Consider the following 13,705-nt stretch of genomic DNA (forward strand, 5'->3'; position numbering starts at 1 on the left):
TTAATTATCAGTGGACTATCACACATGTGTTGTCACACACAAACTCAATAATATTTTCGCCAATATTCAGCATCCATCCATACTAACTCCAATCCATAAAAACCACAAGTCACAAGTAGATACAATGATACAATGTTTTTCAAATGATGAAATATTAGCTAAATTAAAAAGCACCACTTAATACAGTTTCTTACTTACACATTATCTTCGTAAGTAAAGTACTTTTTGGATAAAGGTACTCAATAAAAACTGAGATCATAAGTTTCATTTATCATTATGCTTTTGTATGAACATTTACCTGTGCAGATTTAGCCCCTCATCTGAGGACTGTCGAGTAAAATATGAGTTACATAATTTTATATAACTTCTGTAATATTATGTAGCGAGCGCGCACAATCACACACAAAAATCACAAAAACATGCCAAAGTGGCAACCTCAAAATGGTATATGGTTTAAAAAAAACCACAAATTTAGTTATAAAGTATTCACAAAATAATTAGAGAAGGTGAAAGTATTTAAATTACTCTTCCTGTACAGAATAAACAAGATGTATACGGGTAACCAATATCTTTCTAAAATATTATCTTAATACGAAATTAAACCTCTTAAATGCAATTTTATTTTTATCGAATCTCTTTCGGGAAAAAAACAATCAGGTTTCCACTAATATCAAACACAAAATACATAGTTACGAACAGAATTAAAAAAAATATAAACACGAAAACTAATTAATATTAGTGATTAAAAATTAAAATAATAATAATAATACATTTATTTGTTCATTAAATTGTACTAAGGAAAGAATTATAAAATAACAGAAATATTTACTTAAGTACTGAAAAACAGAGTAACTTGTAAATTAATAACATAAAACTATAATGATCATACATTTAAATTAGTAAAGTACAATCTGAACAAAATTGCATACTCGCAACAATTTGAATATCTATTCATTCATTCTTTATAGCTACCTACTACTATGTTTACTTTGAACTGGTACTGCTTGATTGAGTTCAAATATTATGTTGTAGATGGCGCTGTATGCAAAATGCTCGGATTAAAGTTATGAGAGCAGTTAAACTTACTCATTTAATTATAATTTAAATATAAAAATAAAAGCAACAATAAAATCTTCAGTAATAACAAAAAGATTTTCACACTTTTGGTAACAATTTAAACATGACATAAATCACGAGACATTTTCATACATAAGTAGGTCAAGGCCTAACAAATTGAATAGTGTTAGAGAATAGATAACGTTGTTTACATTACACTGAATAAAATTGAAGTAGAAAATGTTCAAATTCATAAAAAAAATATTAAACCACGCCATTTTTAAATGAAATTAATTCAAAATTAATGGTATACTTCAAAATAAACAACGTTCAAGCTTTCAATAATATTTGATATGGCAACATTATTAGAGCTTATTTTGGGTCATTCGTTGCTCGCTTCCAACTTGTACTTCGTTTGGATTTTAGTAGGTAGAGGTGCCTTTCGCTTCGCTAAACTTGCAACATAGCATAGTTTAGTATTTTCATTCAAAGAAAGCTGGCGGGTGTGCAAAGCAAATGTGTTAATTTTAAAACAACTGTGTCAAAGTAACTTTTAAAAGAAGCGTTAGTTTTTAACAATACTATTGTGAATGAAATAGTTGAGGTGAGTTCATATGAAGTTCTGTTAAAACATAATGAATCCTACAAGTGCTTACTGTTACGACTTTTCATCTTGAAAATTTCCACTAGTGAACTTTCGAAGTAAAGTTTATAAAAGTTTTAACGACTTTACAAACTTTTTTGAAGTTCCTGAACTCCTTTGCTCAAATTCAACTTGAATTCGTTTATGTGTCAAGAAAACTTTGTTCAGAAAATAGTAAAACTTAGAATTTTCGTCGCCATTTTATTTTTTGTCGCGCTGGAAAAGCGGCCATTTTCTTTGTGCCGCGTCGCTTACGACGACTCGTATGTGGTCCATAAAGTTAATTTAGTTAAGTTGAGGCGTGATCTCATCATATGAAGTAAATCGGTGAGATAATTTGCGTTGTATTGTGATAAATGCCCTGAATGGAATATATAAGTAGCTGACTAAAGTTTTCATGATGGCCTAATTACTGCGTGGTGTTTAGACGTAGATACATACATAGTGTCAATTAAGTGTTCGCTATCGTAGGACGAAGGGCGCGGCGCGTGGCAAGAAGGAACCATGGATGATGACCAGCAGTTCTGCCTGCGATGGAACAACCACCAATCGACGCTGGTGTCTGTGTTTGATACATTATTAGAGAAAGGAATTCACGTGGATTGCACCTTGGCTGCCGAAGGACAAACACTCAAAGCACATAAAGTGGTTTTGTCTGCGTGCAGTCCTTATTTCGAGGTTGGTATAATGTTAACTCGTTATCTAGGTCAATTGGTATCGTGTTTAACTTACTTGCAAGGCAGCACAGTTTTGCTCTAATAAACATTCCAGTTGTTTCGTTCTAGCTTTCATATGTTAGCAATTAGTTTAGATTAATGTATAGATGAGTTGGCAATTGAAAGTTGTTACAACTACTTTCCTAAATACAAGTTTCGTGTTATTACTAATGTGTTACAAATGACAATTTCAATCATAATGTCAATAATGAACTAATAGCATGTCACATTGCATAATAGTTTTCTTCTTTTTAATAAAAAAAACCAAGCTTGTAAACAAAACATACCCAGACCATAACACAAATGACTAAACAGAATTTTATTTACAAACACAAATAAAACCATCTTTGTGTTTTTGTTTCAGAGCGTATTATCTCAACAGTATGACAAACACCCCATAATAATTCTAAAAGACGTAAAATATGCTGAGTTAAGAGCTATGATGGATTACATGTACCGTGGTGAAGTAAACATATCACAAGACCAACTGGCGGCTCTGTTGAAAGCAGCAGAGTCTCTGCAAATCAAGGGTCTTTCAGATAACAAGCCATCAAGACCACCGTCGCGCCCCCCACAGGCAACTGCACACCCGCCCCGTGCGCCGTCTCCTCCACCACAAGTAAGTATAAAAAATCTCCAATCTAAAATGATTGGTTATTACCATCAATGATAGTTATTCTTTCTATACGTTGACTGATTATTTCATAAAACCTTCATATATCTAAAACAACAATTTAAATGACAGTATGCTACCATTATCAATATATACTATTTACTGACAATGTCACAAATTAAATTATTTATAATATTTCATACTAAACTAGTTAAGAAATCTCAAATTCAAATCTGCAACTACACAGATAATCATTTAAAGTAGACAAAATCAAATACATATATCATTGAAATCTAATGGAGTATGTATGTAGTATGTCAATGATAAAGTATATATTTAAGGAAAAACATAAAACAATCTCATTATATGCTTGCATATGAAACTTAAAGAAGGTCATAATAGGATTTCTACTAAATATAACTAAATTTCATTGTATTTGTACAAAGTTTTTATCAGTTTTTTTATTTATTTTTTACATTCAGCTTTTTAATTACTGGCAGATATTTGTTATGTATTTTTTAGTAAAATCTTCTTGAACTACTAACTGCTGTAAGTTAAATATAATATATAAAAATATTTGTAATAAATATAAAAATGTTTTGTTATTGCATAAAGTAGATTTCAAATTGATAGGGAGGCATATTACCCAATTGTAAGAAAGTCATCACTGGTTACGGATATGCTATTTTAAAAAATAGTAAGCAGACAAGTGACTAAAATAAGGCATATGGCCTTTATTTTAGTCACTCGTCCCTGTGGTCACGGTGGCCTCTGTGCAAGCCTATCTGGGAAGTTATCATATCATAAGATACCGCTCATCAGATTATCCACTGCCAACCAGCGATACCTATAGTATGTTCGCGTTAAGAATGCAGTGAGTTGTCATTGTTTACCGGCTTTACTCCGCCCCCTGACCAATCAAATCTTTTTTAACAGCAGGGTGGAGGTGTATGCATATTTGTGTTAAAATTCCAACAAATTATATTTGTTTTAAAGACTAAGTATAATGAATTTAAAAAAATACACATTAAAATAAAAAATCGAATCAGGGTGAATAATCAACAAAATTCTTAACACTATATACAATCGTTTGCGAATCTTGCCATCGCGATGGAGAAATTTACATATTTTGACATAACGCCATCTAGTAGCTATAGGTTACATTTATTATTACGTGTACAGCTTGAATAAATTAAATATAAATTTATAAATAAACAAAATTTAAATTATAAAAATAAAAATATCAGTTAATAATTAATTAAATGTGAACTTGACTTTGTAATTTGAAAATATTTGATTGGTCAAAGGGGGCGGAGTCAGGCCGGTAAAGAATGACAGCTCACTGCATTCTTAACGCGAACAGACTATAGTATCGATTTAGGTTTAAGGGGAGAGATAGTCGGCTCCCAAGATCGGTGGCACATGGTCACATGATTTGAGTGGGCACTAACCGTGACTCCGGCGCTCCGCAGACGCGAGACGGCAGCGTGGACAGCCGCGAGGGCTCGCTCAGCCCGAGCCGGCGCCGGAAGAAAGCGCGCCGCGCGTCCGCGTCGCCCGCGCCCGCGCCCGCCGCGCCGCCCGCGCCGCCCGACGCGCGCGACGAGCCCGCGCCGCTCAAGGAAGAGCTGTCGCGCGACGGCGTCGAGGACCTCACGCTCGACGAGGAGCCGGACGACCAGCCCGCCGTGGCCCACAACGACGTCGTACGCAGTGAGTGCCCCCCCCCCACCGCCCGCCCCGCGCCCCGACGCCCGCGACGCTACCGAATCGCATTTGTAATCGTTTTCCTTTGTTCCAGATTTTCAATGGCACATGGAAAGATCTCAAGACGAAATTATGAATTCGAATGACAGTGTCCGAGAGAGTCAAGGTAAGCCCCAGTGCATTGTAGAGATGCTGTTACAGGCGCCGTCCGTTCGTACGCCGGCCCTGTGAGAGCTATCTGTACTCGGAACATCTTGTATTGCTATTAAATGTTATTTTAAGTGTTCACTCGTAAACGATATCGATATGTGTACCTACGATACAAGATGTTATGTGGGATTCGAGATGGATATTTCTGGAACAATGAACTTTTTACTTTACATTATATAATTAAATATTTATTTCATGTACTTTCTATCAAAAATAACAAAAGTTGATTGCTCCAGACGTACAAGGAACGGATGAAATGCGCAATGTCTTCCCATAATTTGAAAACAGACGAACAGTCATTGCTTAAAATAATCTATTTATCTTGTTATACATAAATCTTATATACCACAACAGCGGATACGAGAGTGCTAGTGTTTTCACATGTGAAATTTCAACCTTTAATAATTACTATCTAATATTAATATTATTAAATACTAATCTTATTGCAATTTATATTTCCTATATATAAAATTTTAGAAGATTTCAGATCGACCGGTTAAGGTAACGGTAGAAAGGTATTGTTTTATTTTTATGTAGCCTTTTTAAAGGCGAGGTAATGAGATACAAGGTAAGTATGTATTTCACTTTTATTTTGTGTTAGAAACCACTTGATTTACTGTGTATTTGCTTTGTTTGTGACTTGGGATTCGAAACGTAGATCACTGCATGCTTCATTAGTGTTACTGTATTTTAGTATATTTTAGAAACATGGTAATTTACGGTTCTAATGAGTGCTAACTTTATTAACATTGAGGAGCAGACAGTTTACTTCGGTGAGTATTTTAAACCAATTATGCCTTAGTTATACGTAGAAAGTTTTATAACATTGTTACGCACCACACGCAATCTAATCCAAAGCAACTAAAGCCAGAAAACATAACATTATTTATTATTATTAAAAGTATTTCGTTATCGTTGCTACCGGAGAAACGTGTTTTATGCCAGTTGTGTGACTTCACCAAACCGTTTGTTTGTAGAAGACTCGTGGATTAACCGTGATGACCCAGAATGATTTAAGGTAAATCCAAATTTATTATTTTCATTGTCGTCGTAGTTTGTTTGGTTATGTGGCTTATTTATTTATTATTTATTTTTCTTTATTTGCATTCACATGTGATTTCACTGCAGATGTCTTCTTAGCAATTCATGTTTGAAATAAATAAGTTTTTTTTTTATTTGCCAACGTGCATGTTCACTAGGTAAAAGATGTTTTTTAAATAATTAAATGAAGGCATGATAAATTTCCTAGTGGATGCGCATTTCATTTCATCACTTACATTTATTGAAAATGATTTATGATATTAGCTAGTCAGTTTACTGAAAGTTTGTAGGGACAAAACAGGACCAGACCATTTAAAACCTTTCATTTCATCCTTCTCCGCCATTCCTTTGCTAAAGATAATCAGCAGCATGACCATAATACATTTTCATAAAAGTCTTTTAATACTTCCGTTAAATAATTTGATTCATGCTTTGAAAAAAAATATCCTGTAACATTCTACTTGCGCATTAACGTTCACGCATTACTATTTACCTGTGCTACTAATTTCTGATGCTTATTTACCTCATTCTCGCTTTTCATTCTGTTCGCCTTCCAGACAAACCCACAGATCTAACAAGTCTCCTGAATTACACCAAAACCCCTTTTCCACTAACTCGAGGGTACCTTAAAACGAGCGATGTGAAGAGAGAAGTCACTCAGGGTGAAAATGTATCCGAAAGAGGAAAGATTAGAGGCAGAAAGCCTTATAGGAAGAAAGGTCATTTAAAAGCGCAAAGAAAATTTAAAAGAAATCATGATATTACTGTGACCAAAGACAATCAAAGTAACGAACGAAGATATCTTTGCTCAATATGTAAGGAGAAGCAATATAAATACAGGAGAAACAAATTGAGACACGAAAAGTACGAATGTATCACTGGTCCGCAATTCACTTGTGAAAAATGTGGAAAGAGATATTCTCAGAAAAAGACTCTGACCATGCACATTGCCCAAAAACATCAGAAGCCCAAGGACGAAAAAGATAATTCGAAACCGATTTAATTTTGTTTTTTGTATTGTTGATTTCGTTTTATATTATTTTTTATTTTGTTATAAAAGAAACATGAATTGTTAAGAAAGTGACATTTCTGACAACAAAAATCATGTAAAATCTCTAGTAGTACCATCGTTAATTAGTTCTAAAATTTAATCATAGCTACGTCATAGCTAGTCCGTCGATCATGACAAAGTTTTGTTTTTGTTTTTTTTATTTTATTTTTTATGTTTACTCATCGAGGAGCGTTACTTTTGTTTACCGATTTTTGTAGCTAGGCAGTTTTGTTTGAATATACTTTATTTTTATTTGCTACCTTTAGTTTTTTTATCCAGCCGAACGGTTATCGAAAGATCACGGCCCGACCGGCGACTCGGAATCCGGACTGTACGGAATTTTTCATTTCAGGTAAGAGACCGACCCCGCGACACAGTATCATGACGCGTAGTAAAAAAGTGAGCGAGGAGACGTTCACGACGACGCTGGCCATCCTCAAGAACGTGGCGCCCGCCGACGACGCCAAGGAGAACGCGCGCGCGCCCGCGCCGCCGCCCGCCTTCCTGCTGCCGCGCGCCGACGCCTCGCTGCCCTGCGCGCAGTACAAGACGGACAAGGGCTACCGCTGCCCCAACTGCCAGCGCTGCTACAACGCGCGCAAGAACCTCGTGCGCCACGTCACGCTCGAGTGCGGGCGCGAGCCGCAGTACAAGTGCCCGCACTGCGCCTACAGCAAGCACCGCCGCAACGAGCTCAAGAAGCACATGGAGAAGAAGCACCCCGAGCTGGCGCCGCCCGCGCCCGCGCCCGCGCTCGGCGTCAAGTGAGCGCCGGCTCGCCCCAGATGTATTTTTTTAATATTAAACGATGTAACTTCGCCACCGGCCTTTCATTCGCCCCGCACCGCCACCCGGCCCGTTTTCCGCTCTTATGGGAAGATAAGTCGACCCGACCGCCGGTCGGTCCGTGCATGTCTGCATGTATTAGAAGCTTCGCCTCCTATGATTTCTAACAGAGATTATTTTTTTATATTTTTATAATCATAACGCATTTCTTTGGTTCCTTAATTTTATTTAGCCTCCGGTAGTATTAACAAAGAGTCCGTCCGTAGAATCGCTTGACTTATTATTTGCAATACCGTCGATGTGTTGTATTTCAGAGTTACACAAGGATAGCCACCTCCCGTCCGCTCTGTTGTCGCTGCTGTCGGCGCGCGCGCAGTCGCAGTCGCTGGCGGCGCTCGTGCCGTCCTGCATCCAGGTCACCAACGTCATGAAATCCAACCTCGCCAAAGACATCGCGCCCTTCCCGCCCCTGCACCTCCCCAAAGTGCCCCTCGACACCCTCAGCGCCATCCCCGACGACCTGAAGACGCACCTGCTGCAGCAGGCTTTCATGCAGAACAACAACACCGTCGGCCAGGGCGTCGATTTCAAATCGATCGGCAAGCAGGACGAGCCCGACTCGGACGGCGAGTACGACGACACGGACGATATCGTGCTGCCGGAGGAGACGGACGCCTTCTACGACAACGCCTACTCGAGTAACTCGGGGAGTCTCAACTCGGTCGGCGACCTGTTCGAGTCCAAGCACGACGCCAAGGGGCACATGAAGCGGGACGGCAACAGCTCCGACGACGCCAGCCGGCAGTTCGAGTGCAGGCACTGCGGGAAGCGCTACCGGTGGAAGTCCACTCTGAGGCGCCACGAGAACGTGGAGTGCGGCGGCAAGGCGCCGTCGCACCAGTGCCCCTACTGCTCGTACAAGGCCAAGCAGAGGGGAAACCTAGGAGTCCACATTCGAAAGCACCATAACACCGAGTGGTACATATACGCTAGCAACAAAGTGAGGCGAAACAAAAAAACCTCGATATAGAGTTATTTAGAGAAAAACACATTAGACCAAAGTAGATACCTAACCAAATCGGTACTGCAATAATATTATTTATATTTACCTTTTATTTTGTTAAAGACATATTAATTAATATACACTAAAGATAATAGTTGTAATGTGCACATTCCCTAACGGCATTAGCGTTAATTTGTTGTTTTTTGTTTTAGAGTTTATTATCGTAGTTAAGACTGACCTTAAGTATTTTGTTCTGGAGAACATTTTTTATTATATTTAATTTGACGACCATTAAGTCCCCTTCCAAATGAAAAGTTTAACCTATAAGGTTAGCATTTCGTACGAAAATGCTGTTTGTTAAATTCAAGTATAATGTATTAACTCGAATTTGTTTAGTTTTAGTACCTCTAACATTCCTGTTACGGAATAATTCCAAAAAATAGTAAAACTAGTGCAATTGATATTATATAAAACGTTGATATTCAGTCAATTTTAAAATAAATCGAAAGCGGAAAGGTTACTTTCGTCACGGGTAAATTTTTTAAATATTCTCCACCTTAAAGTTTGACTTGTTTTTATTTTCTTGTTATATTTTTTAAATTATTTAACAACTTGTCAGGGACCATTAACTTGTCTTCCCATTAGTAGACGATCCAAAGTTTTTATTTAATAGTTTTAATAATTATTGTTTATTAGGTTATTGATTTAGGACTATAAAGTCCACTTTTAGATGCCTCGGGTTCGGGGATAGCTATAAGATCCCCGACCATTTTGAGGTCATTTAATATTAGGTAAGCAAAAGCTCATCGATTATGTGCCTACAATGTTACCTGTAGATAATATAAAAAATATTTATTATATTACGTGGTTTTGTATTTCGGTTTACTGGGATAATAATGTGTTCAAAATTTAGAAAAAAAAAATATATTTGATATTATCTGATATTTTTATTCGCAATAAATATTCAAGTTTCTTTTAGCATATTGACTGTTGATATTTTTTGTTGTTAACTTAGGATAACAAAGCTATTTGACCAAAGTCAGTATTAGTTTATTAACGTTGGTATAACTTAAAGTATGTTATTTGTTATTAAATCAAGTCATTGCTAAGCATTGAATAATGAATAATTTCGAATGCAATGTTTCCATCATATCATGTTAGTTGAAGGTTTTTAGGTGATGTATGAATTAGAATATCATTTGGATGTTACGAAGTTCACATTGTTTGTTAATGTTATTGGATTGAATTAGTTTAATAGAGTGACTTTTATATGAATATATTGGGGTTTACTTGGTAGAAAAGTTTAATAAAATATAAATATATTATACAATGTTAGATTTTTTTATTTTTATTTTTGAAATAACTCCCATTTTATGTTTTGCTTTTTACGCAAAGTTTTTGTTAGGTAAGTTCTGCCAGTTTTTTGTTTGTTTTTTTTTTTTTGTGTTTCCCGTAACTTTGCATGATTGCATGATTCACAGCTTACAGTTTTCGACTCGTGCAGGGCATTTTTGTTATTCTTTTTCCCTTTTTGTTCATACTAATATAATTAATAATTTCAGGTAGACAAGAAAACCCAAGGGTCGGGAGACTACACTTAATTAACAAACGTTCGTTAGAGTAGCTCACAGTGACTAAAACCTCGGCGGTCAAATGATACCTCGAATCTCCCGGTACACGGTCCGCGCCGTGTGCGAACATAACATAACGGATAGTGTATCGAAGGGCCCCCGAGCATTACTAGAATCATTCACCGTCAGATCTTCGCAATAAACGTTATTTTCTTTTTTGTTCTTTTTTTTTACTTTCCTCTCGCAACGCTTCGACATTCGATTGGCACAGCACTCGGCACTCGGCACTCGGTTCCGGTCGGGGAGGCAGAGCACTGACCGTGCGCGTGTTGCAGGCGAGGAGGCGTTCGCGCGGCTGGGCGGGCTGTCGTGGGAGCAGTGGTCGGCGCGGCTGGCGCTGCCGCTGGTGGCCGGCATGCGCGTGGGCGCGGCGGCGCTGCCGGCGGCGGGCGAGCCCAGCTTCACGTGCCCCGACTGCGGCCGCGTGTACAAGCTCAAGTCGTCGCTGCGCAACCACCAGAAGTGGGAGTGCGGCAAGGAGCCGCAGTTCCAGTGCCCGTACTGCGTGTACCGCGCCAAGCAGAAGATGCACATCGCGCGCCACATGGAGCGCATGCACCGCGAGGTGCACGTCAAGCACGAGCAGTACATCAAGCAGGACAACGTGGACGCCTGCACGTAGTGGGCGCGACGCCGATTTCGATATTTTACATTTCTCATACGATTAGTTCAGGCTCCTCAAGTTTTTAGCCGATTGTGATAAATGTGATGAAATCTCTTTTGTGATAGTGACGTGGGACGGTCACGTTAGATAGTAATCGCCTTCCTCGACAGGCCGCATTGTGCCTTAGCTCGTTACCTACTCCGGTCGGAGGAATGTGGAGTGTTATAGATACCGTATGAATTTAATCTCATGACGAATTTCTCTTAGTATTCACACTGGTTGCAGTTATTTGCGACGGTGTAAGCAACTGTTGCATTTATCCAGTACGTTAAGAAAAGTGATTTGTATAGTTACGCTTCTATATATTTTTATATACAGCATTTATCGTGTAAATTATCATTCCTGATTTTGACGAAGATAGGCGTGTAGCTTCGCTAGATCGTTGCTTAGGAAAGTATAGCTCCTTGTTACCAGTTACAGTTACTATTGACTAAATTTAACTTTATATGTTAAAAAGAATTCATTCATTGGCGAGTTTGAATTTGGGTTCATTTGTTTTGACGAGATTAACGTACAACATAAGTGGGTACCTAAATGTAGTGAGAATGGAAAAGTTGTAATGAATACTTGCGTTCTTTTGTTTTATTTTATTACGTAGTTATTAGTTAAAATGAAGCTATTTTGTCGCTTAGTATGCAAGTTTTAGGTCTTTGCCATAATGCATGTTCCATTATTTTTGTAATACTCAATATAAGTTAATTTTTTATATTATTTTTTTTTCGATTATTTTAGATCTCTTTACGTGTAATGCATTTATTTTATATTAATCTAGAACGTAAAGTCTGTCCTGACGACAGCAGAGATCAGATATTGTTTAAGTGGTATTAATTTTAAGTTCCTGGAGATGAATGAGGTGTAATGACTCGTTGTTCGATGTTATATTTGGGGCCAATTGTTTTTTACTTTAGATTAGGTCAGACCAGTGGAAATGAGTGCCTTATTAAATTGATTGTTAAATTGTAGACACTGCCATTGAGGGATTATCGCATGAGTGACCCGCACAAAGGAATCATGTCATAATTGGTTGATATCGAAATCTTCCATTTAGGTTATAAGTACTTTCTATACATTACCATTTAGAAATTATAAGTTCGCTATGATACCACGGCAAGCAGAATTGTTCGCGTCTAAACTTTACCTCGTTCGTTCGAAAGCAGGAGAGGACTCGTCTAAGATTCTCGGATGATTTTGTTTCCGTGATACGTGATTAGAATAATCAGCAGGAGTTACCATCATACAATCAAAATGTAGAGCTCGTTAAGTACAACCATACAAGTCATTTCAATATAACATTAAGTGCCTTCAAAAAGTTAGTCATTAGGATTTAAAATATTTCACAATGGAGAGTTTCGGTCAAATCAATCGTAATGTAACTTGTTATTGCGAATATCTAGGTTGTGAATTTTGACAATATTACTGCTAAGGATCAAATCGTCTATTAGAACCGTTATCGAACATACCCAGTACAACATAGCTGTGATAAGAATATTCTCAAACGTTTTGAGTACATCTCGTATTCGGAACGAACAAATTTAAAGTTATTTTATTGAAATCATAACAAGCCTAGATCTAAGAGAGCCGGTCAAATCTAGCCGATGTATAGTTAGAATTGCTACCCAGAGTGTTGACGGGCTGTAGCGTGTAATCTGACAATAGAAGTTACAGTGATTAAATGCATTTGATTGTATTTTATAACCTTTTTGTATTTTAAATAAAGTTGCTATTCTTGATATTTTATAGTTTCAATTTACAATTTTGTTAACCTGTTACATTATATCGGAATTAATAATTTGGTTAAGTGAACTTGTTAAGATAACTAATACTGCGGTATTTGTATATTGGTAATAGTTTGTAACATTGCATGTTTTGTATTAATAATTCTAACTGCTAATATTCAGAGATTTTTCGAATTCACTTAAATTGGAAAAACTTGTGTTTATTTCCAATTTCGGTGAATCCTCTTTTTAACCCTGTCTTAAAAATGGTCGCATGCTATCCTAAAGGGTAATTACGAAAGTAGCATAAATAGTATAACTAGGAAAAGTGAAACAAATTAATGGGAGACATGGTGCATTATCCTACGCTTCTCACGTCAGTGCACACATCTTGAGGTGGCTTTGCTTACATATTACGGTGGAAGCTTCTTATTATTTGCACGTATTCATTTTTATTTGCGTTTTAATTTCAGTTGCACAGTTGTACACACCTTATATATTGGGTTATGGGACCGCCGGTCTGAGTAGCGGCAAAGTCGGGTGGACGCTGTATGAGTGCGTGGATTGTGGGAACAAATACAAGCACAAGGGCTCTCTGCAGCGACATATTAAATACGAATGTAGAAAACAGCCGAGTTTCAAGTGTCCCTACTGCGTGTATCGCGCCTATCAAAAGCATAATTTGCTTCTACACGAACGACATCTGCACAAAGATTTGCCGGAGAAAGTGGATTTCGTGTCGGAATGACCCAAGAATCAAGGTTTCAGTAAAAGTTTTTTTATAACTACTAACCGGCTGTAAGGGGGACTAACGGAAGATTGAGTTTGCCTATCATTATACTAACGTGTTGCGAACGAAACATTGACGA

At 37.5% G+C, this 13,705-nt stretch overlaps 1 protein-coding gene across 2 annotated transcripts; it reads left to right on the plus strand.

The window, feature by feature from the left end:
- The first annotated feature begins 1,421 nt into the window (after nucleotides 1–1,421).
- LOC124536146 (longitudinals lacking protein) lies at nucleotides 1,422–12,853 on the plus strand. 2 transcript variants are annotated; one of them, XM_047112608.1, is made up of 7 exons: nucleotides 1,422–1,660; nucleotides 2,171–2,377; nucleotides 2,780–3,034; nucleotides 4,501–4,741; nucleotides 4,830–4,901; nucleotides 8,138–8,828; nucleotides 10,710–12,853. In XM_047112608.1, the coding sequence occupies exons 2-7, from the start codon at nucleotides 2,204–2,206 to the stop codon at nucleotides 11,077–11,079; spliced, it is 1,803 nt and encodes a 600-aa protein (XP_046968564.1). In that variant the 5' UTR covers nucleotides 1,422–1,660; nucleotides 2,171–2,203; the 3' UTR covers nucleotides 11,080–12,853. The 2 variants fall into 2 exon arrangements, with proteins under 2 accessions (XP_046968564.1, XP_046968563.1); XM_047112607.1 differs by lacking the exons at nucleotides 1,422–1,660; nucleotides 10,710–12,853 and adding an exon at nucleotides 1,798–2,026 and having other exon boundaries at nucleotides 8,138–10,163.
- Nucleotides 12,854–13,705: the final 852 nt, after the last annotated feature.

Source organism: Vanessa cardui, chromosome 16 (assembly GCF_905220365.1).
Source record: "Vanessa cardui chromosome 16, ilVanCard2.1, whole genome shotgun sequence".
NCBI lineage: Eukaryota > Metazoa > Arthropoda > Insecta > Lepidoptera > Nymphalidae > Vanessa > Vanessa cardui.